Genomic DNA, 24,501 nt, shown 5'->3' on the forward strand with positions numbered 1-24,501 from the left:
AATGTATTTTATTTTCATTACCAGCTAAATGATAATGTGGCAGACAGACGAAGGGACATGTTTTAATGCAAAGTCTTATTCAACAACCTGCATCTGTGGAATTGCACACTGGAGCTCCCGATTAGTAAAAGTTTCCTCCACTGCCCAAAATATCTCTCGTTCAGAAGATGATTTAGCCACTTGACCATTTATAAGAAACCGCTGCCACGTGTAACCATGATAACTGTACAGAAAAAGATGGTGACAACTGTAGCATCAAAATATTTAGTTGACATAAAAATTAAAAATACATGACAAAAATGAGACTAAAAGTAGACTCAAATGTCTTAAGTTTTGTTGACTAAAACTAGACCAAAGTCAGTCAACAAAAATCAAAGGACTAAAACTAACACATTTTCATCAAAAGAATAAGACCTAATAAATATCAGGTGCCATATTTCACACGGGTGGTCTGATTCTGTTCTCTTCAGAACAAAGTGGTACTAAGAGGAAATCAGTTCAGATTTAATTTGTTGTTGGGTTCTTCAGCCAAAACACTAAAGAACAAACTGAGTAAAAATAACACTCAGCTCTCCATATCCACAATAAATATATGCACCCGCACTTATCCCTAACTCTGGCTGTCTGTTTGTGTGTTGGCGGTCTCAGTCTCTTCTTGTCTGACCCAGGCTTTGGGTGACTTGTTCTGTGTTTTGTATGTCAACATGTCAGGCTGGCATGAATCGGCGAATCTCTCTCGGGCTTTCTCCCAGTTCTTCTGGGACTTGGATCTGGTCAGAGAAACACTGTCTAGAGACAAGGCAGCACCGGCCCCCAAACCTGACTGGGACTTTCTGATTTTCAGTTCAATCTGTGGGGAAAGGGACGAGAAAAAAAGAAAATCAAATCCTTTTGTTGTTTCCAGAGTACATCTACGTAAAAACAGATGTGGCAGTAGGACATCTCCAGCTCGTAAAGCCGTCTTACTGGGTCTTTCATTCCAGTCCCCTCTTTGCCCAGTCCCTCTCCTTTCTTCCAGCCCATTTTTTCCAACATCTTCCTTCCTTTATTGACTTCACTGATCTCCCTTTGAGAGGAAAACATAATATACAATTAACACTTGCATCCATTAATTCAATTCTTTAGCAACAGTCAAGGACAAAAGCCTTACTCATGGACAGATGCGGGTGCATCGTCTCGTTGGAAAACCCCCTCGCTGCCCACTGTCTGACGTCGAGACTCTGCACGGTCCTTGTATTTGGGGTTCTTCAGGGCTTTGGCCTCCTCGTATTCACTGCTCTGTAAGTGAAAAGCGCAGAGGTGACTGACTGCGTAAAGAGATGAAGAGGGTTTAAACTGAAACTGTCCGCTGCTAGTCCCGATAAGACTCACCTGCAGGCCATATTTGGCCTTCATCTGCTTCAGCTCCTTCTGTCTCAGTGCTTCTTTATCCTCTTTGGTGAGAGCAGGGCCTTTGGGAAGAAAAGAAAAGCTAAGTATCTCACTGCTGTGTCATGACTCTATACCAGAAACCTTGTCATTGTTTTACTGTGGATGGGTTTCCTCTTGAGGTTGCTCACCGGTCTTCTCCTCTCTTCTGTGCTTACTGAGGTGAGCCATCACCTGGCCAGGCTCACATCCATCACAGGTATCAGTGCCTGAGTGGATATGGAAAGAGAGCACAGTCTCCCCCATCTTCACCTCATCACCGTGCATCAGCGCATGCGGCTCACACTTGGCTTTGGGCTGCAGAAGAAATATTCATTGATAATGCCATAGCGGACGTGACGTTTTCCCTGTTTTTATTTAGAGGCTGCAAACAGACAAAGTGTTGACCTGTAAGATTCGGTTGCCATTGATGACTGTTCCATTCTGGCTTCCCTGGTCCACCAGCATGTAGCTCTGCTGCTCCTGGTCAAAGTACACCTCTGCGTGGAGCTGGAACCAAACGCAATTAACAGTTAGAAACATCACATAAGCCCGCATCACACAAATCAATGATTTTGATCCCTGGAGAAATATAAAAGTGAAGAGGGTTACCTTGCTGACTCCCATTTCTGGTATTCGGATTGCATGATCCATATCTTTCTCTCTGCAACAAAAAGACAGCATGTTGGCATCAAGGAGCTTTCTAAGTCGTTATTTTGACATACTGGGAGATGAATTACGACTACTGCAAGTGGTATTTTAACGACTTGCAGTACTCACAAAGGTGTGTTTTTCAGTTCTTAGTTAAAACCAGGTACAGAGCCACGGGGCTCAGTGTTGCAGCTTCAGCACTAACAATTCCCCATTCTAAAAGTCCTTTGCATGAAATTATCTAACCTATGCCTGGATGGAAGCCTTGTCACCACATGATGAGAGAGAAAATGACACAAACCTGCCAATGGTGGCTGGAGAGTCAGCTGTGAGGATGAACAGAGTGCCCACCTGCAGCACCGGAGACCTGACCACTGTCACTCTTACACAGGGCGGCCAAATGTCTTTGACTGCAAGAAAAATACACCCCGAAAAAGTCAAACCATGGCCTGATGAGCTCAGAGAGTGCTAGGAACAAATGAAACAATAAAGTTACTACCAGCTAAAACAAATTTCCCACATGAACTAATAGTGAGCACGTGTGCCCAGGACAGGCGATAATTTCGGCTTGTTTTTCCTCTCACCTTCCTGACTCCGAATATCCATCTCTGATTCTGATTCTGGGTTTTCCTTGGATGGGGAGCCAGAAGATGATGAGAACGAAGGAGGAGACTCCAACTCTTCTCTCTCTGACTCTGTGATCTCACCCTCTTCCGGTTCGCTGTTCCCCTCCGAGTCATCACTCCGAGCCGGGCTCTTTTTCTTCTTCCGCTTTGCTGATTTTGATTTCTTCCTTTTCTTCTTTGATCTTCCCTTATCATCATGGTGTGAACCGTTTTTCTGCTTCTTCCTCTTCGATGAGGATTTCTCGCTCTCCTCCCGACGCGGAGCCAAGTCTACACTGCGAGACCTTCGCTTCACTTTTCGGGATTCTGCGGTCCTCTTAGTTGTTTGCAGTTCAACCCCGTCTGTTTCTTCTTCTTTCAACTTAATACCATCAAATATGAGTTCCTGCCATCAGACAGTCAATGGTGTGATTACCAACTCCAGTGACATTCACTGATAAGGGGCCAGCTGGCTTTGTACTGCATATCCCATGTCTTTTGGCACAGTGTTCTTATACATGGTCTCAGTTTTCAAAGACAATTCACCATAGACCTCCACCAAATTATGTCAGGTTTAACCAGAAAACCCTCTGTCATCCAAATATTAGTTTGCACCCAGATTTAGCCATGGGTGGGCAAAAATCTTGAGTCATTAAAAGGGTTTATGACACAGTACAGAGCAACTAATATAATACAAGCATATTTTACAACCTATCTACGGGCATGAGGCTTCTGATGTCTGGTAACACAGGCAGTGATGGTAGAGTGTGAACGGTCACATCACATTTATATACTATTAAAGGTGTAGCTTGTATGAATGACAGAAACGTCTGCCTTTACTAAAACTGTATAAGTGATTTATTTTGTTAATGGAATATGTAAACGGACCTTTTGTGACGGCAGAAGCTATCCAACTAAGTCCCAGATCAAAAATGACGAGGAATATGTTTAAATGCTTTGTGTGGTGGTATAGAGTGTGTACCTCTGTGGGAAGCAGTATTCCAGTAAGAGGAAATCTTCATTTTTGCCAATGAGCTAGTCACCTCTTGCACCTAGGTCAGAGGAATAGTCTTTTAGTGAACTAGCCTCGAAAAAGCAAGTGTTTGAAGACTGAGACCAACAAGTCAAGAGGATTTTTACGGGGAACTACAAAGTCAAAAGCCAGCTGTCAGCCACATAGAATAAAATGACTCCATGCTTTGCATCAATAAAAGATTTTGTTGTTACGTACCTTATCATCCTGGTGTGATGTTTTCTTGACCCCTTTCTTGAACTTCCTGCCTTTCTTCTCCGAAGTGTTCTTGTCTGGGTGAGACTCTGCATCATTCTGTGCAGCAGGCACCTCAATCCTTGAATGAAACTGGTATCGTCCACTCTCTGCATCATAGTAATAGTAAATGCCTGTGTTGGCATCGTAGTACAACTGACTAGCCTGAGGGAGAGAAAATACATGTGTAAGATGAGATGACGGGTACATAATGTTTGTCAAGGGGGAAAAAAAAAAAGAAAGCCTAAATTACTTCTGAAATTATTTTTGCTGTAGACAGTCACATTTTACTGAGAAGCAGTTGACGAACCGAGTCGTAGTAGAAGCCTGTGCTGTGATCATAGTACATCCCTGTAGTCTCATCAAAGACAAACCCAGTCTGTGTCATAGCCTCCTCAGCGGTGGCCCTCAACATGTCAGCTATGGATCCTGCATCACCCTCCTGGAAGAGACAACACCATATATTTATCTCATACCGTAAAGTGAAATTTATAAATTCACACCCATAGCAGCATCCCCTTATTTCAGTATTTGGGAATAGTGTTGATACAATTGGCCACTTAATTGATGAGCTGAACCATCAATACCAATTCTGATAACCAGTTTTTTTGAGCCATTCATATAGTTAAAAAACCAAACAAAAAAAACAAAACACCAAATATCTGCAACTGCACTTCTGCTTCTAGGAACTTTTTCATATCGCTAACTAATAACTAACTTTTTAATAAAGCTGACCTCTGCCGTGACTGTAACACTGCTGTCAGGTTGACCTGACTCATCTGCAGACGCTGCTTCATTTGGTGCTGAAACCTCTGCTGCCTCGCTGCCATCAGCTCCATCCACTGCTGCTGCTGCGTTCGGGCCTTCCTGGGTGTCTGCTGCCTCAGAATTCTGATAGTAGCTTCCATAGTAGTAATTGTAATAATCTGGAAGGGAATATTAAAGAAAAATGCAACAATTTTCTCACTTTCTGACTAACTGATATGGTCATCAAATTTAATTAATGTACATACAAAAGTAACACACCTGTTTCTGTCCACACGTATTCTTCTGTCTGAGTTTCACTGTTGACTCTGTCCTTCTCTTTCTTCTTCCGTTCATGAATCTCTGCGCTCAGCTGATCAACCTGAAACAACATATTTCAGATGAATTCAGTTGGAAGACATTCTTGAAAAAAAAAAAAAAAAAAAAAAAACCCACTTCCACTTCACACATTATGTAAAACTACTAGACTTTTATGAAACAAGACATTAACCATTAGAGAAAAAGAGAAGAGATTCTAATTAACAAAGCAAATGCCACAGATTTTATGTGGTTATTAGGTTATTAGATTATTAGGCCCTTTCTCTAAGTGTCAGCATGGACTGACCTGTCTCCTCAGGTCTTCGTTGTAGCTCTCCGTGCTCCTCTGCAGTCTTTCAGACTGGTTCAGCTGCTTCTGTAACTTCACCAGCTCGGCTCTGCACTCTTTGAGCTCCTGCTTCAGCGAGTCTACTTTCAGCCGCAGCTCGGCCACTTCTGACTCCGCGTCCTTTTCTCCATCTTCGTTCTCCATTAGTTCAACTGAAGACGTTGGTGACAGAGTTTGTAAGTTATTCGCGGCAGCGGCATTGGCACGGTAGAGACAAACAGATAACGGCAGCTAGCTCATCTGTCTGCTAACGTCAACTGCTGGACGCAGCACAAAAGTAGTTGCATGAGTTCTCACACAGATAATGAAATATGAAATGTCCATTCAAGCCCCACAGCTACGTGAGTACACGCACATGTTTACTATCGCTGAATGAGCTGAAATTGCACTGCTCTCCTTACCGTTTTTGTCGTTTTGTCGGCAGTGGATTTCCTGTCAGCACGGCACATGAATCAACCTGAAAGTTGAAAATAGACATCTTGTAACCACCCTGCATTTCCGACACAGACGAGTACATGTTTTGATGATAATTAGACAGTTAGAGTTATAACCGTGGAAATATTTACAGTCCACCCTGTTCACGACCGCCATTTACTACGAGTTAACCACGTCACAGCGGAAGTACTTCTTCAGGTTTGGCGGACTTCTTTTCCCTCTGCCAATCTGCCTCATCAGAAAGAACTTTACCGCCATCCAACGGCGAAAAGTGGTAATAGTTTTTAACAAACAACAAACCAGAAACACTGCTTTTATCTTCTGCCTTTCCTTCCACCTAACTTTTTTTTTTTTTTTTTTTTTTTTTAATTAAGTGCCTTAAACCACTTCGATTTATATTTTTGATGGCACAGTCCTTCACCTGGGGGGAAACTAAACCGTGCTCTGTCTGCTCTCATTCTAGACTCTCTCCCACTCCTCCTTTATATTTGTAGGTAAATAATTGTAAATGGTGCGACGCTGAGCATTTTGAAAATTGGTTAATTAAGTTTGTGTAAGAGCTGAGCTATAGCCTAAATACACAGTTAGTGAATTGGGCAACAAGGGCTTTGATTCATCATATACCTCTTACCAATTCATGGACTGTGCATGTCCTGATAACGTACTTATGTACAGTGGTCTAGTCAGTGTGCAGTAGTGTGCATTATGAATAAGGTCCAAGTTATATCCTGATGAATGGATACCTGTATACTTGAATGCATTACATAACTATAACGTATAAACTGTAAGTGTCATCACAATGCACATACGCATAGTTTTCTAGTGTGCAAGTGAGCACGTTGAATATGAATGGAGTTTGTACTGTATACAGATGTGTCACATAGCAGATGCCATGTGCTTATTTTAGGTTTGTGTATGAACATTGCTAAGTGAGTATTTGAACTGATGATGTTGATTATCAGAAAACGTAAACGGCATTTTGTGCAATGGTTATTTCTGTCCAGGTGTTATTATGCTCTTTGACCACTAGATGTCAAGGCAACACACTGATTCTGCCAGCACGCAGCTCAGAGTAGTACTAAGAAGAATGTTACGGCCTATACAGTACTTCTGAGACTGGAGAAGGTGCTTACACTCATTTCGGGCAGGATGTGGTCATAACCTAAAGTCAAAGCTAAACGGTTTCAGCTGTCTGCTAGTCGTTTTTGCTGTTGGTTGATGAACTATCGTCTCATGTTCCGTTTGTGTCATTTCCAGTTGTCCATGTTTGCTCTTTGGGGGCTGCTATGTTAGATACCCTCATGTCAGATTCCCTTATTTCTGCCTTATCATGTTATGATAAAGCAGAAATAAGCACTGCTTTATGCTACAATATAGGCCAGTTGTTGCACACATCCTCTCTGCCAGTGGCCCTTGCTCCACTTGTTCTCCCCGTACTTCCACTGTTCCTCAGACGCACACAACTATTCTTCTGGTCACATTTTAACTCACTTCCTTCCTCCTCCTCTTCTGTCTTCAACCTCTGCCCCCATTCTTTTTACATTCATTAATTTCCGGGAACATCTGATCCATTCGGACAGTTTTCAGACACTTGCCAAGACCAGGCCATCTCTCTGAGTGTCTGCACTTATTTTGGGCTCCAGAGGAAGGGCTGTTATGTAATACTGTGGCTCCACCATTGTCCTCTAAAACTGAAACACTACTATTTACGGCAAGAGTGTATTACAAGAGTGTAGACACAGTGTAAGCTAATTTTATCTTTGTGTTCTTTTAGACACGAGCTGTTAAATTAAAGAGCAGCCTTGTCAGAAAAATACTGTCGCTGGATGTTAAGACACACTGACATGGAGACTAGACATAAATGTGTCATGAGTCACATTTGAACTGAGACAGGCAGAATTTGAGTTGCTGTGTGAAGTTAGAAAAACTCAAAAATGTTTTTTTCTTCCAGTTTTAGTGACTTTGTCAAAAATGCCTTTCGGGTTCCTCCCACTGTGTTTGAAATCTGAGCTCTTTTGCGTTGTGTTTGGATTTTGGTGGAGCATCAGACTTCTTGGCAGGAGCCCCGGTCGCTGTGGTGGTGGTGGTGGAGCTGCTTTTAAGAATGGGCTGGTCTTTTATCTGGAGACACACACAGCTCCCTCACGCTACCTACTGTTGTTTATTGATGCCATTTTTAGACTAGAAAAGCACCGGTCCTAAAGCTCTCCTCTCTTGAGTGCGACTGGCAGGTTAGAAAAAGGAAAAGAAAAAACCGTGGTGTTTAGTTCGGTTTTTTGAGCTTGATTTTGAGATACAAATAGTTATGATTTCATGTTAGGGATGGTAACAGGAACGCTTTCTTATGTAACCTACTTATCTGTGGCTGCCATGAGTTTTCACTGGCCCCTCACCATTGGTGCAGAGAGTAATTTGAAACAAACAGTGAATCCACGGAAATGAAGTCTTTTAACGCTCTTTCTACTTTCAGACGTGAACTTACTGTTCAATAAGAACCTCAACAGATGCAGACAACACACCACTGTCACACCTCCCCCAAGGTTTCTCATGTGCTGTAGCTTTATCTATTAATCCAGTATGACGTAACTGTTGGTCAAGGATTATTGACCAGTGTTACCACTCATAACACATAGGAAGACTTTTGTTCTAATAAACCTGATCTGCTGAGGGTCTTCGCTGTGGCTCAGCTATTTCAAACACAGGAAAGCCTGGTGATTTGGTCAGCAAACATTTTACAGACATGAAAGAGATACTAACACCTCAGGATAAAGGCACAGATTGACCCTCAAGCTCCTGTGATAATCTCTTTGAACTGCCCCTTTAACTACTACCTGCACATGATCAGCACATGCTGGGATCCCCATCGCCCTCAAACCCAGCTCCACAAGCTCTACCAGACCCAGACAGTGAATAAGTACTCCACCCTCTCTGGACAAATGTGGAAACTCTGAGGCTGACTGAGGCATGTGTGTCTCTGCTTGTCGATGGGAATTCGGGAGGAGTTTAGCTGCTGTGTGGCTAAACACGCAGCAGTTTCTGCCACTGGAGCACAAAATTAGAACGCAATGCTCCAAAGGTTCCTTGTCATTTTATATGACAAGAATCACAGGCCAAAAACATCAAATATACTATACAGGTGTCCTTGAAAAAACACTGATTTTAAATGAACTAAATTAACATTGCAAACACTGCTGCAAACACGGGTCATTTTAGCTATTTTTAACATAATTATTGATGTCCAGGGTACTGTGCGTGTCTCTTAAATCCTTGTCAGTTGATTTCAACCGTTAAGTGCTATTCCTCTTTTTCAATGAGGTTTGTATGTGGCATAATTTATGAGACCGTTCTCTTTGACATAATAAATAATTGTGTCGTTTTATCAATGGTCCTGCCTGTAAATTAAAGGACAAATTTGCATTTCTTCAAGTCTAGCTAAATATTCACTTGTCCATTTGTACATTGAAAGGGTTATTAGAGCCGTAATCCTTCTTTTCAATACTGGCCATGAAGACAGTCCACAGTACATCCTGGTTGATAATGGATAATGGGTTTTTGAGGCTGATACTGATATCATAAATGCAAGTTTAAAAATAGGAAAATTATAATAATAATAACAATATATCGTCCAATAATAACATCTTGTTTACATGAAGACATTACATACACAAGCAGCTTTTTTTTTTTTTTTTTTGATCATGATACATGTCAGTGTACATATAAGTATGTGAACATTGCCTTAGGATAGACTTGAGTAAAAAAGTGAACCTCTTCTTTAAGCAAAGAAGTTGTGTCCACTTTGGAGCTCTCATATGTGTTTCATTTTGGCTTTGAAATCTCACATACCAAAGAGGGGATTGGTAGATTTACTTCATAGCTGATAACTGCTGCTAATTGGCATTTACTCAAATACAAACCACCTTTAAAAGAGTGTTTCTGACTGTGATTATGTCACCTCTGAGTCTTTTCCAAAGGGTGTTTATCCTTTGTGTGACAAGTGTCTCTACATGGAGAGTCCTCTGTGGACACAAGTGGATGGCTTTAGCTTTTTTAGCAGAATACATTTTACTAGAAAACTGTTTCTCATGCCGCCGAGGTTTTTCAGACAGACATCATGAGTGATGTTGTGTCTTCTTTCCCTACATTTTACTTGATGACATTCATAATGTGCCTTTGTCAGATGCTACAATGGGTTTTTTACCAGAAATTAACGAGTGCATTGAAGGCTATGGTTGCCTGTCAGTTCAGTGGTCTGAACTATTACCTCAGACAAATTGAATCCAGCCAGGTAGATCACCTGAAGCCATCCAACAGAACTGGTTCCCCTGATCACGCATGCCTGCCTGCCACTGGTTGACAGAGACAGTTAATTGTTAAACAGCCTGGGGGAGCACAGAGGGCTTAAAGATCCAGCCCCACATTCCTTACCTCTCTCTGTGCTATAAAATGTGGAGCCCCAACAGTTCAGCTCCTCCTCCACCTCCTCCTCCTTCTGTGTTTGCTTTCTGACTCCCTCCTTCTGCTTCAGAGTGGAAGAGCAGCCTGACAGGGGCGTACCATTCTCCAACCACAGGGGAACTCGTTTAGCTGAGTACAGAAAAGCTGCTTTCAAGCTTCCTGCCTCCACCCTCTGTGTTTTCTGTCAGTGGACTGGCCTGATGTGGAGGGGAGAGGCTGGGGGGAGGGGGGGTGGGGGTGGGGGGGTGTTGAGAAGAGGAGAGAGTGAGAACAGCATTTTGGGAACCAGCTGATCAGAGCTGTGGTATTCTGCCACAGAGTCAGAGGGGAGAGGGGAGCGTGACTGGAAAAAAGAGAAGAGAAGATAGAGAAAGCAGCGGAAGTCTTTGTGATTTAAAGAGCCAGAAAAAAATACAAATAGAAGAGTGGAAAAGAAATGTCTCCTTCTTTTCCTTGTGAACTGGGAAGTCATGTGAAAGGAGAAGGTCTGGGGAGAGATGTGAGAGCTGTTGGCAGGGTGGAAATCTGAGGAAGACACACACAGAAAAGGATCAGTCCAGTCACTGGAAAGCAGTCCTTGGCCGTCGGTGAGTCAACAGAGGGTTGAGGAACCCCGTGGAAAGAGAGAGTGATGTCTTGGCTGTCACCTGTGTCGTGGGCCAAATGGACGTGGACGGCGGTGCGAGGGGGAGAGGGAGAAGAGGAGGACGAAGAGGGGCAGGAGGCCAGCGAGGAGAGGGAGCAACATAGAGAGAGAGGAGAGGAAGAGGAGGAGGAGAGATCTCAAGGCTGCAGGCAAGTGTTGTGCTGGAGCCCGGAGACTACTGACACTTTGATTCACACTGTCTGGACCGGAGGAGGGGACATTTTTGCATGTGTGTGTACATATATGTCTACCTGTCCGGTTGAGGAATCTCTATGAGGGTTAGATGAAATGGTCAGAGAGAAGAAAAACATACAGCATCTGTTGCCTTATCTGCATCGACATTTTGTTGGTTACATGCAGAAATGCGTTGTGTTGTCTCACAGCGCTGACACATTTCTGGCGTGGCTATGGTTGAGACTGTGACAGTGTCTGAACTGAATGTTTTTCTCAGCCTCACGACTACATCCTCATTTCTGTGGCCTCACAGAAATAGCACACACTCCAGCAGGTGCAGGTGCAGTCAGGTACAGTTTATAGTTTAGTGATGTAATCATTTCAGACGTACAAAGATGCTCCGGGCATTGTGGCGTTTGTCTCTCTGCTCTTCTTGTCTGCTTTGATAACATTATCATGTTGGTCATTGCTCCGAGTAGGCACACTTCCACATTTGAACATTTTATTGACCAGATACAAATCACTATTCATTAAAAGCCAGATTCCACGTCTGTGTACTTGTCTACTATCTCAGCGGCTCAGTATTTATTTAACCAGAGTAATGTTGATATCGGCTGGGGTTTGATGTAGTGTAGCTTCCTGAAGTGATCAGATCAAATTGAATGCCATTTCGCCGCAATGCTGAAATCACAAGTTGGTGTGGAAATGGGTCCATGTACTATATCTTTCAAACTGTATTCGGGTGCAGTGTTTGCATCTTTATTTAAAATGTGTTCATCATTTATAGCTTGTAAGTTACAGTCCTATAATCCATCCTGCATGGTGCTTACGGTGTAACAGGAAATAGTAGGCTGCCCTACTTCCTCTTCCTCTACATGTCTTTTACTTTATTTCACTCCCTCCCCTTCACTGGCATGAATCAGAGGATGCATAAAACTAAAGACTTTACATTGTGTGTATGATTACATTCAGTACATTTCAGGTTTACATGCAAAACATGTTGATAATTTTGTGGCATCATCCCATAGATCTGTGTTACTCAACCTGGGAGGATGCTTTTTTCTGACTTTCCACTGTTTTTTGATGTAGTACTGCATAGATTTACCTCCTCGTGCCTCTATTCAAATGAAACGAGGTAAGACGGGAACATCACTCTTTAGGTGGACTGCAACCTGTGATGAGGGTTCACGAGTAGACACACGTTGGCTTTTTAGGGTCACAAGCCATGATGCCATGAATCCTACAATATCTGGAAACAAAAAAATATCACTGTATGATTTAATTAAGTTTGTGATGGAATAGAAATAAAGAAGTACACTTGTTAAGGTCTGTTGTAGTTCACGTAGCTAATTCACCATTTTGCTTTTGGGCAGCATTAGTTTTTACATTCCCTGCTCTCAGTATTTGTAATATGATCACCGTTCAGTTATGTAAGGATTTTTCTGTTCTCCTCTCTTATCTTTTGAATGTTTTGGAAAGTTCATGCTCCTTCTCTCCCTCTGTCTGTGTCCCTTTCTCTGGCTGCCACAGCTCTGACTCAGAGGGTCATTTTGGCACTCCCGAAGCAGCAACTCCTGTCCGCGCCCCTCCGACCATCCCAGGAGAGCTGGAGAACAACAACACCGATGCAGACAAAACAGGTGATGCCACTGCTGAGCAAATAACAGACAGACGGTAACACCTTAGGTAACTGAAGGTTCTCATTAACAGTAAAGATATTGAACAGAACCGAAGGAAGGCCTTTTCAAGTACACAGTACATATAAAAGACAGTGTCCCTCCTCGAAGTTGCCATGGAAACAAGTCCTTTGACGTTGCACTAAATGTGCAGATATCACATGTGTGTGTGTGTTTTTATAGTCAACAAAAAAAAAATAAAGTGTCAAAAACATCTCAACTAAACAATCTTTAAATGTTAAAAGAATCATTTGAAATAGCACATTTGGGCTTATATGAATTCCACCACTGGGCCTGAGCTGTGTACACAGTGTATCAAGTTCACCATGCCAGAGTAATTGGATACATATGCAGTCTGCCGTCTCAGGAATGCACCTACCTACTGCATTTCAGCTTTCATTAAGAATTTACCTGCCTTTTTTTTTGTTTTAGCTGCAAGTACCATGACAAGTTAGTAAAGTGTTCAGATTTGTTAAGTATTATATGCTATCAAATGCACGATGCAATGCTTTATTACAGGTACGTAAGGTTACTAATACTTAAGCAGTCCTGCGTGCTTGGTATGTAAGCTGGTCTGCACAATGAGTAGGGATTTGGGGGGGGGGGTTTGGGTGTGATGATGGCGGAAGCGCTGTCATTGTCATTTGAATACTAAGAGGAGGAGTCTACAGCAGAGTGTGGGAATGGCCTTTGCTCTGGAATTCAACAGGTTCAACAAAAGCTTTGGTTCGCCCTGTTTTGTACTGGTCACTGATAGAGGTCACAATGAGGGGAGTGACTGAACAAAGCTTGTTATCAGGGTGAAACTATCAGGCAGCTGTCTTTTTAAGGAGGTTTTTTTTTGTTTTGTTTTTTTGTTTTTTGGAGATTTGGCGCTTCTGCTGTTTTGGTAGGACTAAAACCTTCCGGGTAAAATAGTTCCAGCAACATTTTGTGTACGTTGTGTACATTGCAAAGGTCATGTCAACCAGAATGGAGTGAGGAGGGAGTTCACTTTTGTTTCAACCACAAACATCTCTTCCTGCAGCTGTTCAAGGAGGAAGTTTGAATCCTGGCAGACGGGAGCTGCAGTGCCTGTAGAAAACGTTGTTGAATATAAACACACTGATGGCTGTGTTTGTCTGTGCCCATCCAAAGTCTCCATTACAACATCAGCATCTATCTATACATGATGACACTTTATAAATATTTAACAGAGAGTTGAAGACTTTGTGACAAAAAGGCCCCCAGACCTTAAATTGATGACATTAACAGCTGGATACTTGACATTTCTCATTTTGTTTTCCAAACGAATTGAAAAAGAACAAGATAATCAAACAACTACTACGCACAGATACTGTATGTAGTACTTTTTGCTCATAAAAAAAAAATCATACCAAAAATATCATAACAAAATGGTGCAACAGGTGCGAAACAGTTAGTCTTATTTATCAAATTAGACAACAGGATTTGTGTATTATTGCAAACAGATGTGGCAGCTGATGAGATGTATCCTTGCTGTGACATGTTCCGCCTCTATTCAAAAACAAGACCGAGAGAACAGAAAGAGCTCTATAACAAAACGCTTCATTGAATATGCATGTGGATATGGATGAGGAGATGTTTGCATGGGCATGTTGGAGAGCAGGAATAGTATGAAAATGACACTCGGCAGACATGCTAATGTGACGGGCGGCAGGTAGAAGCACTGCAGGCTGAGCTAGTCTCCTAGCAACATAATATTACATGAATATGGCGAGTATGATAGGCATACTGAAATATGCTGATGTGTCAAAAGGGGCGCTGGAGGTAATAATAACACCACAGCAGCCACTGCCCCTGTTCTCCTCAACACACAGCACAAAATAAAACGTAGCGCTTTTTATTTGTATTTTCTAATGCACTTCTTGGTTTACATGTGATGGCCCTCATAGTAAGACATCGCCATGGCAACAGCAGAAACTGGAACAGTTGGCTGCTTTCAGAGAGCCAATCAGATATCACCTTCATCTAAGTTTAGATCTGATTGGAGAGATTGTCATCGTAGCAGAAGTGTGCGTGCAGTTTTAATTGTGGCACTTTGAATATGTTAATCTGTTTCCTATGGTTAATTCTGGTGTTTGTTTGTTTTTTTCTCTTATGTCTTCTTCAGACCTGGATCGGGAGGAGCACCTGATAGTGACTGCTCCTGTCAGGGAACAGGATATTTTGCTCAGCCACAGCATGGGTCAGGATGAGCCTACGGTCCCCATGGGTTGCCCACTGGAAATAAACATGCAAACGCTAGAATCAGAACAAACAGAGAATCTTCCAGAAGCTTTTGGCTCGGTGTCTGTCCCTGATTCATCCTCAGTGAAGGAAACTCCTGAAGTTGCTAAATACACAGTGCCATCCACTGAGCTTTCCCAAGCCCCAGTCAGCATTCAAGTCGCAGATCCTGTCCCGGATCTGAATCCAGCTCCAGCTCAATCTCCAGCTCCAGCTCCAACCCCAGAAACAGACTCAGTACAGAGCAGTGAACCTGCACCCAGCCAAGTTCAGGAGCCCCCTGAGGAAAAACCTCCTGCTTTCTCAGGACCAGAGTGCAATGGCCTCCCCAACCAGACAGAACCTACTCGAAAGACTAAAAGCAGAAAATCTAAACCTACATCTCTGAAAATGAAGGCGTCGCTGAACGAGCTTGATCAAACAAATGAGGAACAAGAACTTCCTGTTCCCAAATCCACCTACAACTTTGACCCTGACCAGCTGGATGCCAGCTTTAACCCCTTTGCCAGCGGTGGATCAAAAATCCCAAACTCTCCTCCACCGTGCGGTTCAAACTCTCTACCCAGACTTGAGTCACTTGGTAGCTCATTGCCTGTCTGTGAGGCCAGCTCTGTAGCAGATGCAGAGATGATGGAGTCCTCATCAGAGGCAAAACCTGTGATGCCAGAGTTCGGTCTGGACGAGGGGACGGTCAGCAAGCCACCACCAAGGAAGTTAGGTGGAAAAAAGACAATCAGCAAACTCGCAGCTAAGAAGCAGAGGCCCAAAGGATCAGAGGCCTCCTGCAAACCTGCACCAGAACCCACAGTGTCAGAACCAGTTCCTCAACCAGTACCAGAACCAATTTCCCAGTCAATAACTGTTTCAGATCCTCTTCCAGAAACTTGCCAAACTTTGCCAATTTTAGACTCCTCTGCCGCTCTGAGCCTTGACGATGTTCCTATTCCTAAAACCGGAACGTATAACTTTGATCCCAGTCAGTGGGATGACCCGAACTTCAATCCATTTGGTAGCAATAGCAAGGTGAGCACCTCTCCAGTGCTCCCTAAGAGCTCCTACAGCTTCGACCCAGACAATTTTGATGACTCTGTGGACCCTTTTAAACCCTCCAAAAGCCTGAGCACTGAGGACTCGTCCAGTAGCAACACTCAGCCTGAGAAAAAAGTAAAAGACGGAGGCAAACAGAAAGCAGGGCAGTCGCCTGGTGAGAAGAAAGTGAAGCAGATTCCCAAGAAAAGCAAAGAGAGAACAATCACGTAAGTCTACAGAGAAATGGCTTGAGATTTCTATTTCCATCCATATGTTTGCAGTCTTCCTCTCTTGCCCCAGAAGTTGAAAAAATTTAAGATTTCAGATTTCAGTTCATATAACTCATATTCTGTCAGTGCTTTCTCTTGGACTGCGGGTGTCTGGATCGATACCAAACAATTCTTTAAACACGTGGCGTACACTTAACACTGCACACTGACCATTGATGCAATTCCCAAACAGGTTATAAATAGGCTGTTAAAAGTGGTTATGGCTGCAGTGTTCAAACTACTTTAAGCTTTTCAAGGGCTGTCGGCATCTTGTGTTTATGCTTAAACTTTAAACTATCTGCTGAATGTCAAACGTGCCGAGCTGAACGCCTTTAGTCACTCACTCGCTCTCCTTTGTTTCTTCCCCCTGTTCTTCACTCCCTTATTAAAACCCTGCCCATCCCTCGCTAAATCCCCTTCATCCTTCATCCTTCCTCCTCTTGTCTGTTGCGCAACCCCCAATCTCTGCTTTCGTCCACTTCTCTTGGCCTCAGGACTTCTGAACAAGTCAAGTTTCTCTGTTTTCTGTTGTAAGTACTCTCACTATCGACGCTCTCTTTCATGCATGCTTGCTTCCCATTTTACTCTCATCACGGCATGTGCTGTGTCACAACTCTCTTTTGAAGGAGCATGCGAGGGAAATAAATGTCTTCCTCAGTCTCAACTCAACTGGCAAGGCCATTCCCTCACACATTAGCGGTTTCATTTGTCCTGTCTGGGGATCCCTCCAGAAGTTGGGCAGCACTGGTACGGTTATACGTGTATGTTGGTGCATCTCATCTGATACAGGGCCACGCAACAAGGCACAGAAATGTTTCCAGCTTTATGGTTGTAGAAACAGTGTTTATAAATTAAATTTTTTAAGGACCACTCATTTTTCGATCTATAGTTTCTAACTGTTGTATTATCGTTATGTGCTTGTTTTCTAGGAATTCCTGTAAAGTAGAGAAATCTGATGAAAGCCAGCCCCTGGCGCTTGACGTATGTAACCAGGTAATGTTAGTATGTGGCTGTATGTTTGTGCGTGTTGTGTCAGCTGAAATGTTTCACCTTACTGCAGTGGTGTCGCAATGTCCATTATTCTGCAGCTGTCCAACCTCTTGGCCTCACCGCTTAAAACACACACAAACACACACACACACACACACACACACACACACACACACACACACACACACACACACACACACACACACACACACACACACACACACACACACAGTCACACAAGCAGACAGGAGCATCAGCAGGGTCTCCAGCGCTGCAGTGCTGGCTTGGCACAGTGACAGATCTGTGACTTATGACTCCGCAGTCAAATATTAGTCTGCCGCTCCCACATGCCCTCAACATTATCACCTCCTCCATTCTCAGGAGATATTCTCAAGATATTGTAGCTATGGAGTACATACAATACCTTAACACAAGTTGTCGAGGCCTTCAGTGTTATTTTACTGTAACATCCCTGGCGTAAAGCAGTTGGAATATATTAACTAAACACTGTAGTTACAGGGGATCTCTGGGACTAAGTGTCTGAATTAATGTACATAAAAGGCTTCAATCCACAACATATGCAATGTGTATGTACATATGCACCTTTTATGCACTAGAAAAAGCTTTTATTAAACCTGCAAACTAAATGTCTTTATTTCAGTAATGATTCCCTTTTCATGTAAACAACATCTTTTCTTTCACTCAGAATGTTTATTTAATTATTCATTGGCAGGTGGATATCTGAGTATGAAATAAATCCTATTGTAATGTGTTGCTTTTCTTGTCTCCAGGGTGAAGACGAGGTGGTGGTTCAGACCCCAGAGATCACTCAGCGGGTTCATCACGCCACCGATGAGGAGAAGTTGGCCTCCACTGCCATCATGGGCCAGGCAACAGACAGCCAGGAGGAGAAGGGAGAGCCTGAATGCAATAAAGCACCTGTGAAAAAACAGCCAATCATTGACATATCTGCTATGGATGGTATGTTCCTCACTCGGTTCCACATTGTCTCTGTTGTGTAATCTTTAAGACTTTTTGATAGGGGTCAGCTATAACATAAGGTCATTAGTAAGTCAGTGGAAATGTGCTGACGCCGCAGGTTGCCTAGAGGTCACAAGGAGCACCCAGGCTAAAGATGACACTGTTTTCTCTTTAAGCCGACTTGAGTGGAAGAGCTATCTGACCAATGTGTTCACAAAGAAATGCATGTTTTTGTTATGTGACACAAACAGCGCCAGCAGAATCAACTCATTTTATCCACAGTTATAATATCTGGTCTCTGTTATTCCGCTTGACCTTCAAAAGTTCCCTTGTGAGGTGTCAAGTTAATAGTGTTTGATAGGATATACAGTAAGAAGGCCATTTTAGATCAGAGTATGCATGGTCCATGGTGTTAGAGAAGTGGGCATCCCCAGAGAGGTGCCAGTTGAATGGGAAAATGTGAACAAGGAGAGTGATTCAGTTGCATCATTTTCTCAACAACTGCCATTGGTGCTTTGGAGACTGCATGGCCCCGAGAATGTGTCAAACATTTTGAAGAAGAAAAATAGAACATGTGTACTCAGCAAAACCCCTGTCCTGGATATAAGAAAGTTATACGTATTACACTGGGGAGCAACTGCTTCCCACTGTTTTAAAACTGCATTAAAACAAGTCTGTATCAGTGGTGCAAGTATCACACCATCTTTTCATCACGAAAACAAGACAGTCTCATGAAAACTAGACAGATAGTGAACATATCCTCAATGCTGAAGGCCAGGTAAATTTTTAGCTACTGTATAGATTTGCTTCTTTTTTGTCATTAAGATACGGGTAAATTGTACAATTAACATTTGTCATTTGTCATTGAATTCAAAGGTCCTGAGACCAAGATTGCAGATCAGCAGGAGGGGAAGGACACCTGCAGTCTGAAAGATGATTTAGTAAGTGCTATAACAACCACAGGCAGGGAGTAATATGAAAATTTGACCGGCTTGTTTTGCAACAACTGTTCTTCATCTCAGTTGGGGATAACATACTGTAGTTTAGCCACAATTGGAGTCCTAGTTTTTTATTTTTTCATACTGAGACAACTGTTGTCTTGTGATGCAGTCTGATGCCCCACCAGCTATTTTTGCTACAGGAAATCGAGTTTTTCACACAATATTTATCTAAGATAACCACACTTGCAACTTGGGGCTACACAGATGTTTGATTAATAAATTCAACACAAATGTGAAGAGTTTTTCCAGAGCACTCCTTGCAAAGACATCATGTGACGATGATGAGTATTAATGTCTGAAATGATGAAGAACTGATTCTAACAAGCCAACTGGGGTCTTTTACAACATACAAGGATCGTGGATGCTTATGTAAGATCTCGTCACACTGAGCACACTGCATGTTTTCTCCATGTTCCACAGAGCGAGATATCCATGAAACAAACAACAAAGGTAACCAGCAGCGATGCCACAGACACAGTAGCCCTGACCCAGGACAACATACCTCTGAGTGAGATGGACAAGGCTGCAGTGCTCACCCTGATCAGAGAAGAGGTGTGTCCCTCCCACAGACCCAGTGAAGTCAATCTGATGGTGGTAACTATTTTTAGATCCAAACACATCAGTTTACTTCTTTTCTCATCGTGTCCTGTCTTCCAATCAGATAATTACTAAAGAGATCGAGGTCAATGAGTGGAAGACAAAGTTCGAGGAAAGCAGAGCAGAGGTTTTTGAGATGAGGTATGAAGTTTCACTGGTTCTCTGGCACTGTCCTTCCTGTTTACAGAACATTACAGCACAAATGTAGAAAAATATGAATGATTTTAGAGAAGCAAAGTTGACAGAGGATTGTTTTCTGCTCTTGTCTCGACAGGAAAATAGTTGCAGAATATGAGAAGACAGTTTCACAGATGATTGGTAATTTGCTGCCACCTGGTGGTGGAAATTTTCTACATGGTTTGTTTATTAAATGTCACAGCACCTCATGGCTTATTGTAAGTAGTCTGTGTCTAAATGTCAGCCAACTCTCAGCTTTAAACATAAAGTCATCATTTATAACTTGGAGATAACATATATACAGTTAAAGTAATGTGTGCTCATAGGTTGTTGTTGATGTACCCATGTAATCTTCAGGGCTGCATTTGACAGTGCCGTTTCAGGTCATTTTTGACGTTGTAGTATGCATAAAGCCCTTTTTTTTCATATTTTGACTCCTCTTGTGGTTGCAGAGGATGAGCAGCAGCAGAAGACCCTGTCCTGTAGTAAGTCAGTCAGGCAGTTGACCCTAGAGAGGGACCAGGCCCTGGCTGACCTCAACTCAGTGGAGCGCTCTTTCGCTGACCTCTTCAGGAGGTATGAGAACATGAAGGGCGTTCTGGAGGGCTTCAAGAAGGTCAGTATTGCTATAAATCTCATTATGCAATTTGGTCCACTTTCATGTATGAGCCAGATCAGTCAATATTCTCTAAATGTATCTCTCCAGAATGAGGAGGTGCTGAAGAAGTGTGCGCAGGACTATCTGATGCGGATAAAGCAGGAGGAACAACGTTACCAAACCCTCAAGGTGCATGCTGAGGAGAAACTGGACAAGTAGGTGTCGAGTTTTGATCACAAGACGGGTTTTTCAATTTTGAAACCCCACTGGAGTGCAGGGTTGATTCTGACAATCTTTCCCTCTTTCTTCTGTCTCCTCCACTCCCACTCTCAAAGGGCTAATGAAGAGATAGCCCAGGTACGTGGCAAGGCCAACGCTGAGAGTGTTGCACTGAACGCCAGCCTGAGGAAGGAGCAGATGAAGGTGGAGTCACTTGAAAGAGCTGTCCTTCAAAAGGTAGGATGACTGAAAAAATCAAAAGGGATTCCGTGTGTTTAACTGTGTGGGTGAAAGGCAGGGTGTGCTGAAAAAACGACTCTAACCCTAACTACTAAATCCCTTCACCGGGAGAAATTTGCATAAGTTTTCTGTGTTGGCTTATATTTCACTTTTCAAGTCTAAAGTCTGGTAAAAGGTGCTGAAGACAGCATGTTTAAATATCAATGTATTACTGTCAAATTAACTGTGGTAATCAGGAATTAATACTGTAGACTAATAAGATCTACCACAATTCCCACAGGGCCCGTTGTTTCCTGTCTGCTTATTTCATTTGGTTTTCTCTTTAAATTTATGTTCCCATCAGCTTTTTACTTGTTTCACCAAGAGGAACTGTGGAACTTTTTGTTCCTGTGAAAGTATCTCTTCCTGCTTTGTGACACTGGATAGTCCATCAGATTTTCTAGCTAAATCTTACCCGGACGGGCCCTAACGGTGTTGTTTGATTACAGTGATACTAAAAGTCTTTGATACAGTGATCTAAGTGTGACACCCGCAGCCCTTTATTCCTTGGGAGTGCTCCAACATCTGCAGGCATTGAGCACAGATTGCATAAATGCAACATGTAAGGGAACACCAGGGGGCAGTGCTTTATTTACATAAACCACAATGTGGTGGAAATGAGATGAAAAATAAATGGGAAAATAGCAAGTTATTTGCTGTTTTGTACTTTCTTGATGGATGTCAGCCAAACAACAGTGTTACCAAATACCTGTCCCTGCTCAACCGATCAGTGTTCGAAATGCAGCAGGGGGGGTATGGCTAGTTTAAAGTGTGTGGGTGTACACGCTGACTCATCTGCAAGCTACAGAGAAACCTTTTCTCTGCGTACAGATTCAGAGGCTTTTATTGTACCTTTACAGACACGTGTTTCTTCCCTGGCATGTCTGCGCCAGTTTCTAAGAATTTCTTTCTGTCTCTGTCTCTCCCAGAATCAAGAGATCGAGGAGCTCACCAAGATCTGCGATGAACTGATTGCCAAACTGGGAACAGAATAAGAGGCCTTCAGTCGAACTCTCACTGCAACGTGTGATGTAAATTCTGTACATGTGAGCACACTTCAGCACATCTCAACTTCCTCTTTTTCAGATCATGTGTTTTTAAAAAATATATATAATATTGAAATCCAGATGGTTTGCACTTGCTCATATTATTTTCAGACTGAAATATTAAAACAGAACAATAATGTCAATCAAGAAGCACAAAGTTATAATGAGGTGTGTTTGAATTTTTTTGAAGGAGAGGCATTGTGGTGCTATTCCAGCCATGATTTAGTGATTTTTTTAGTTAGGGATTTAAAGGATTATTTTAAGGTTAAATGATTTTTCCACTTTCGTCGGTTGATTCTGGTGTAAAACAACTAACCAGCTTGTTGTGCCGCAGAGAGTTTCCATTACCATTTTATAAATGTGTCACACAAAGCTGTGGGAAATAATGTGGAATCTAAGGGAAAGAAAATGTAGATAGACATATTTTACCACAGCGCCTCTACGGTGTAACGCAGAAAGGACAAAACACCTCCTGGAGTGCCTAAACAGCTCATAGCGTATTAAGTTTCTTAAATATTTCTTGCTGGCTTTTCTCTTGTGATACAGACAGTTCAGTTCTGCTGATTACCTTCTTTCATCAGCAAATGAGCTGTAAGTAATATTACAGAGCATTTTTCTTAAGTTGCCTTTTACTTTGTTTGTCTTCTTTGTTTCACAGGGTGACATAGACAGTGAGTGATAAAGTCCTCACTTATGCAGATTTTGAAGTTTAACCACATCTTGTACATTACACCCCCATAAATCTCTGGGATTGTTGAAATTGAAAAGCACTTAAAAGAATCATACCTTACACTCAGTCATATAATATCTTCGTTTGGTGGGAGTTTGACAGTGATGGGTGCAGAAGCTAGCAAAAACTTTGCTCTTATTATACTGTAATATTAAACCATGTGCCATGTTTCATTTTCTCTCTCTCTGCATTTGAGTGTGGAAAAGTTAAAAGCACATTCTGTCGCTGCCATGTAGATAGTTTTGGATTGTATTCATATTTTATCTGTGAGACCACATGTTGTTGCCGTGCCTTTATTTTCCCCACGGGTGTTTTAGTTCCTCCATGCAGTTGTTTCCAAAGTCTGTTGCCAAAGTGTACTGTATACTGTAGATTTCTTGAATGATAAAAATACCCTGAAAAACAGCGAGTTATAATGGGTTTGCAGTTTTGATGCCTTTACCTGCAGTAATAGATCTTTGAGCCATGTGTGTACATGATGGTCAATGGTAGAGGCCTGTGTTTTGGCAGCAGATGATCATTATGTAGTAATATCTCCACTGAACAATCTCTGGACCGATTGAACTTAAAGGAGCACATAAGTGCAATTTCGGTCAGAAATGTATCAGACATAAATGACAGGGTTTTTTTTTTTTTTTAACGTCATCACAATCAATTGCCAAATGTCAGTGTAAAAAGAGATGGGTTTCAGTGTGACTGTGTGACTTGTAGTAGCGTTACAGTAGTCTGAAGGTGCTTTTCAATGCAAAACTATCATTACATTACAATATGTGTAAATTTTATACCTTATGAAAAGAGTATTCATAATTTTTTTTCCTAATATTTGTAAAATTGAAGAATTAAGTATACTCAGATTGTATGTTAACTGCTATATTTTGTGCATTCCTGAATAAATGGTTAAGATTTAATATTATGCCAGTGTCCTCCTTTGCTTGAATTTTTTAAGCTGTGCATGACAAACTAGAAAAATGTAACATATTTGTAGTCCAATATCATTGCAGTGATGAACATAAACAGATGCCAATTCGGTCATTGTTCAGTGGTACAGAGGAGCCAGGAGCCAAATTTCATCCCTGCTTTCATGCTCATGCAGCCAGTTCCACTGTTACTTTTTACAAACTAGTCATTAGTGGCATTTTGTTTGGGAGTCAAGAGCCTGCCGTTTCCTCCAGCAGTCAGACTCAACAATTACAACAACGTAACCATATATACATCAACAGAACAGTCCATCTTAGCCCATTCATTTAGGATGTCAAGTTGAAATAAAAAATACCAAAATGATAACATGCCTATACTGTAGATTGGAAAATGACAGCAAGTTATTTTAGTTACTGACTGGGAACTCTACCAGCACTATGTCTGCAGTTGTGCATTTGCTCTGCTTTAACATTCCCCTATTCTGTTGCAACTTCACTGCAAAGACCACCTCCTTCCTGCTCCCCTGCTCTACAGCAGGACCGTCGATCACATTTTGGAGCTGACAGAAGAAGAGAGAAGTAACTCTTTGTCACCTAATATTGTTAGCTGATTTATATTGTAGACAGTTAACCCTCTACTATATAAGTAGATACTACTATATACTGATACTGCTTCCTGATATTATTCCTGAAT

At 42.2% G+C, this 24,501-nt stretch overlaps 2 protein-coding genes across 6 annotated transcripts in view; one reads left to right on the plus strand and one right to left on the minus strand.

Moving 5' to 3' along the window:
- Positions 1–23,788, plus strand: part of tacc1 (transforming, acidic coiled-coil containing protein 1) — a 30,774-nt gene extending 6,986 nt beyond the window's left edge. The window contains exons 1-13 of one of the 2 annotated variants that reach the window (XM_040159037.1): positions 10,499–11,026; positions 12,582–12,691; positions 14,859–16,230; positions 17,202–17,265; positions 18,054–18,243; positions 19,120–19,184; positions 19,665–19,796; positions 19,906–19,982; positions 20,116–20,159; positions 20,471–20,634; positions 20,725–20,831; positions 20,952–21,072; positions 22,044–23,788. In XM_040159037.1, coding sequence (XP_040014971.1) covers positions 10,863–11,026; positions 12,582–12,691; positions 14,859–16,230; positions 17,202–17,265; positions 18,054–18,243; positions 19,120–19,184; positions 19,665–19,796; positions 19,906–19,982; positions 20,116–20,159; positions 20,471–20,634; positions 20,725–20,831; positions 20,952–21,072; positions 22,044–22,109 — 2,676 coding nt within the window. In that variant the 5' untranslated portion in view covers positions 10,499–10,862 and the 3' untranslated portion in view covers positions 22,110–23,788. Of the gene's footprint in view, positions 1–10,498; positions 11,027–12,581; positions 12,692–14,858; positions 16,231–17,201; positions 17,266–18,053; positions 18,244–19,119; positions 19,185–19,664; positions 19,797–19,905; positions 19,983–20,115; positions 20,160–20,470; positions 20,635–20,724; positions 20,832–20,951; positions 21,073–22,043 lie in introns of those variants that run through there. The other variant, XM_040159038.1, reaches the window with a different exon arrangement.
- Positions 251–10,265, minus strand: aggf1 (angiogenic factor with G patch and FHA domains 1). 4 transcript variants are annotated; one of them, XM_040159040.1, is made up of 16 exons: positions 5,893–5,992; positions 5,743–5,798; positions 5,300–5,493; positions 4,957–5,056; positions 4,666–4,856; positions 4,241–4,372; positions 3,895–4,095; positions 2,643–3,069; positions 2,360–2,468; positions 2,020–2,071; positions 1,816–1,917; positions 1,560–1,725; positions 1,372–1,451; positions 1,151–1,278; positions 967–1,066; positions 251–850 (listed from the first exon to the last, which is right to left on the minus strand). In XM_040159040.1, exons 3-16 carry the CDS (start codon positions 5,483–5,485, stop codon positions 611–613), a joined length of 2,214 nt encoding a protein of 737 aa, XP_040014974.1. In that variant the 5' UTR covers positions 5,486–5,493; positions 5,743–5,798; positions 5,893–5,992; the 3' UTR covers positions 251–610. The 4 variants fall into 4 exon arrangements, with proteins under 4 accessions (XP_040014974.1, XP_040014975.1, XP_040014973.1 ...); XM_040159041.1 differs by lacking the exon at positions 5,893–5,992 and adding an exon at positions 10,202–10,265 and having other exon boundaries at positions 611–850; XM_040159039.1 differs by having other exon boundaries at positions 611–850; positions 5,908–6,020.
- Positions 23,789–24,501: the final 713 nt, after the last annotated feature.

This window comes from Xiphias gladius, chromosome 21, assembly GCF_016859285.1.
Source record: "Xiphias gladius isolate SHS-SW01 ecotype Sanya breed wild chromosome 21, ASM1685928v1, whole genome shotgun sequence".
NCBI classification, from domain to species: Eukaryota; Metazoa; Chordata; class Actinopteri; order Istiophoriformes; family Xiphiidae; genus Xiphias; species Xiphias gladius.

Bases quoted from the DNA above. Each gene is read 5' to 3' on its own strand.
- aggf1 (XM_040159040.1), bottom strand. From the start codon at position 5,485: ATGGAGAACGAAGATGGAGAAAAGGACGCGGAGTCAGAAGTGGCCGAG. The intron at 4,373-4,665 runs GTCAGCTTTATT...TGTCTCTTCCAG, and splicing joins GTGTTACAGTCACGGCAGAG to GAGGGTGATGCAGGATCCAT. The intron at 1,279-1,371 runs GTGAGTCTTATC...TTTCACTTACAG, and splicing joins AGGCCAAATATGGCCTGCAG to AGCAGTGAATACGAGGAGGC.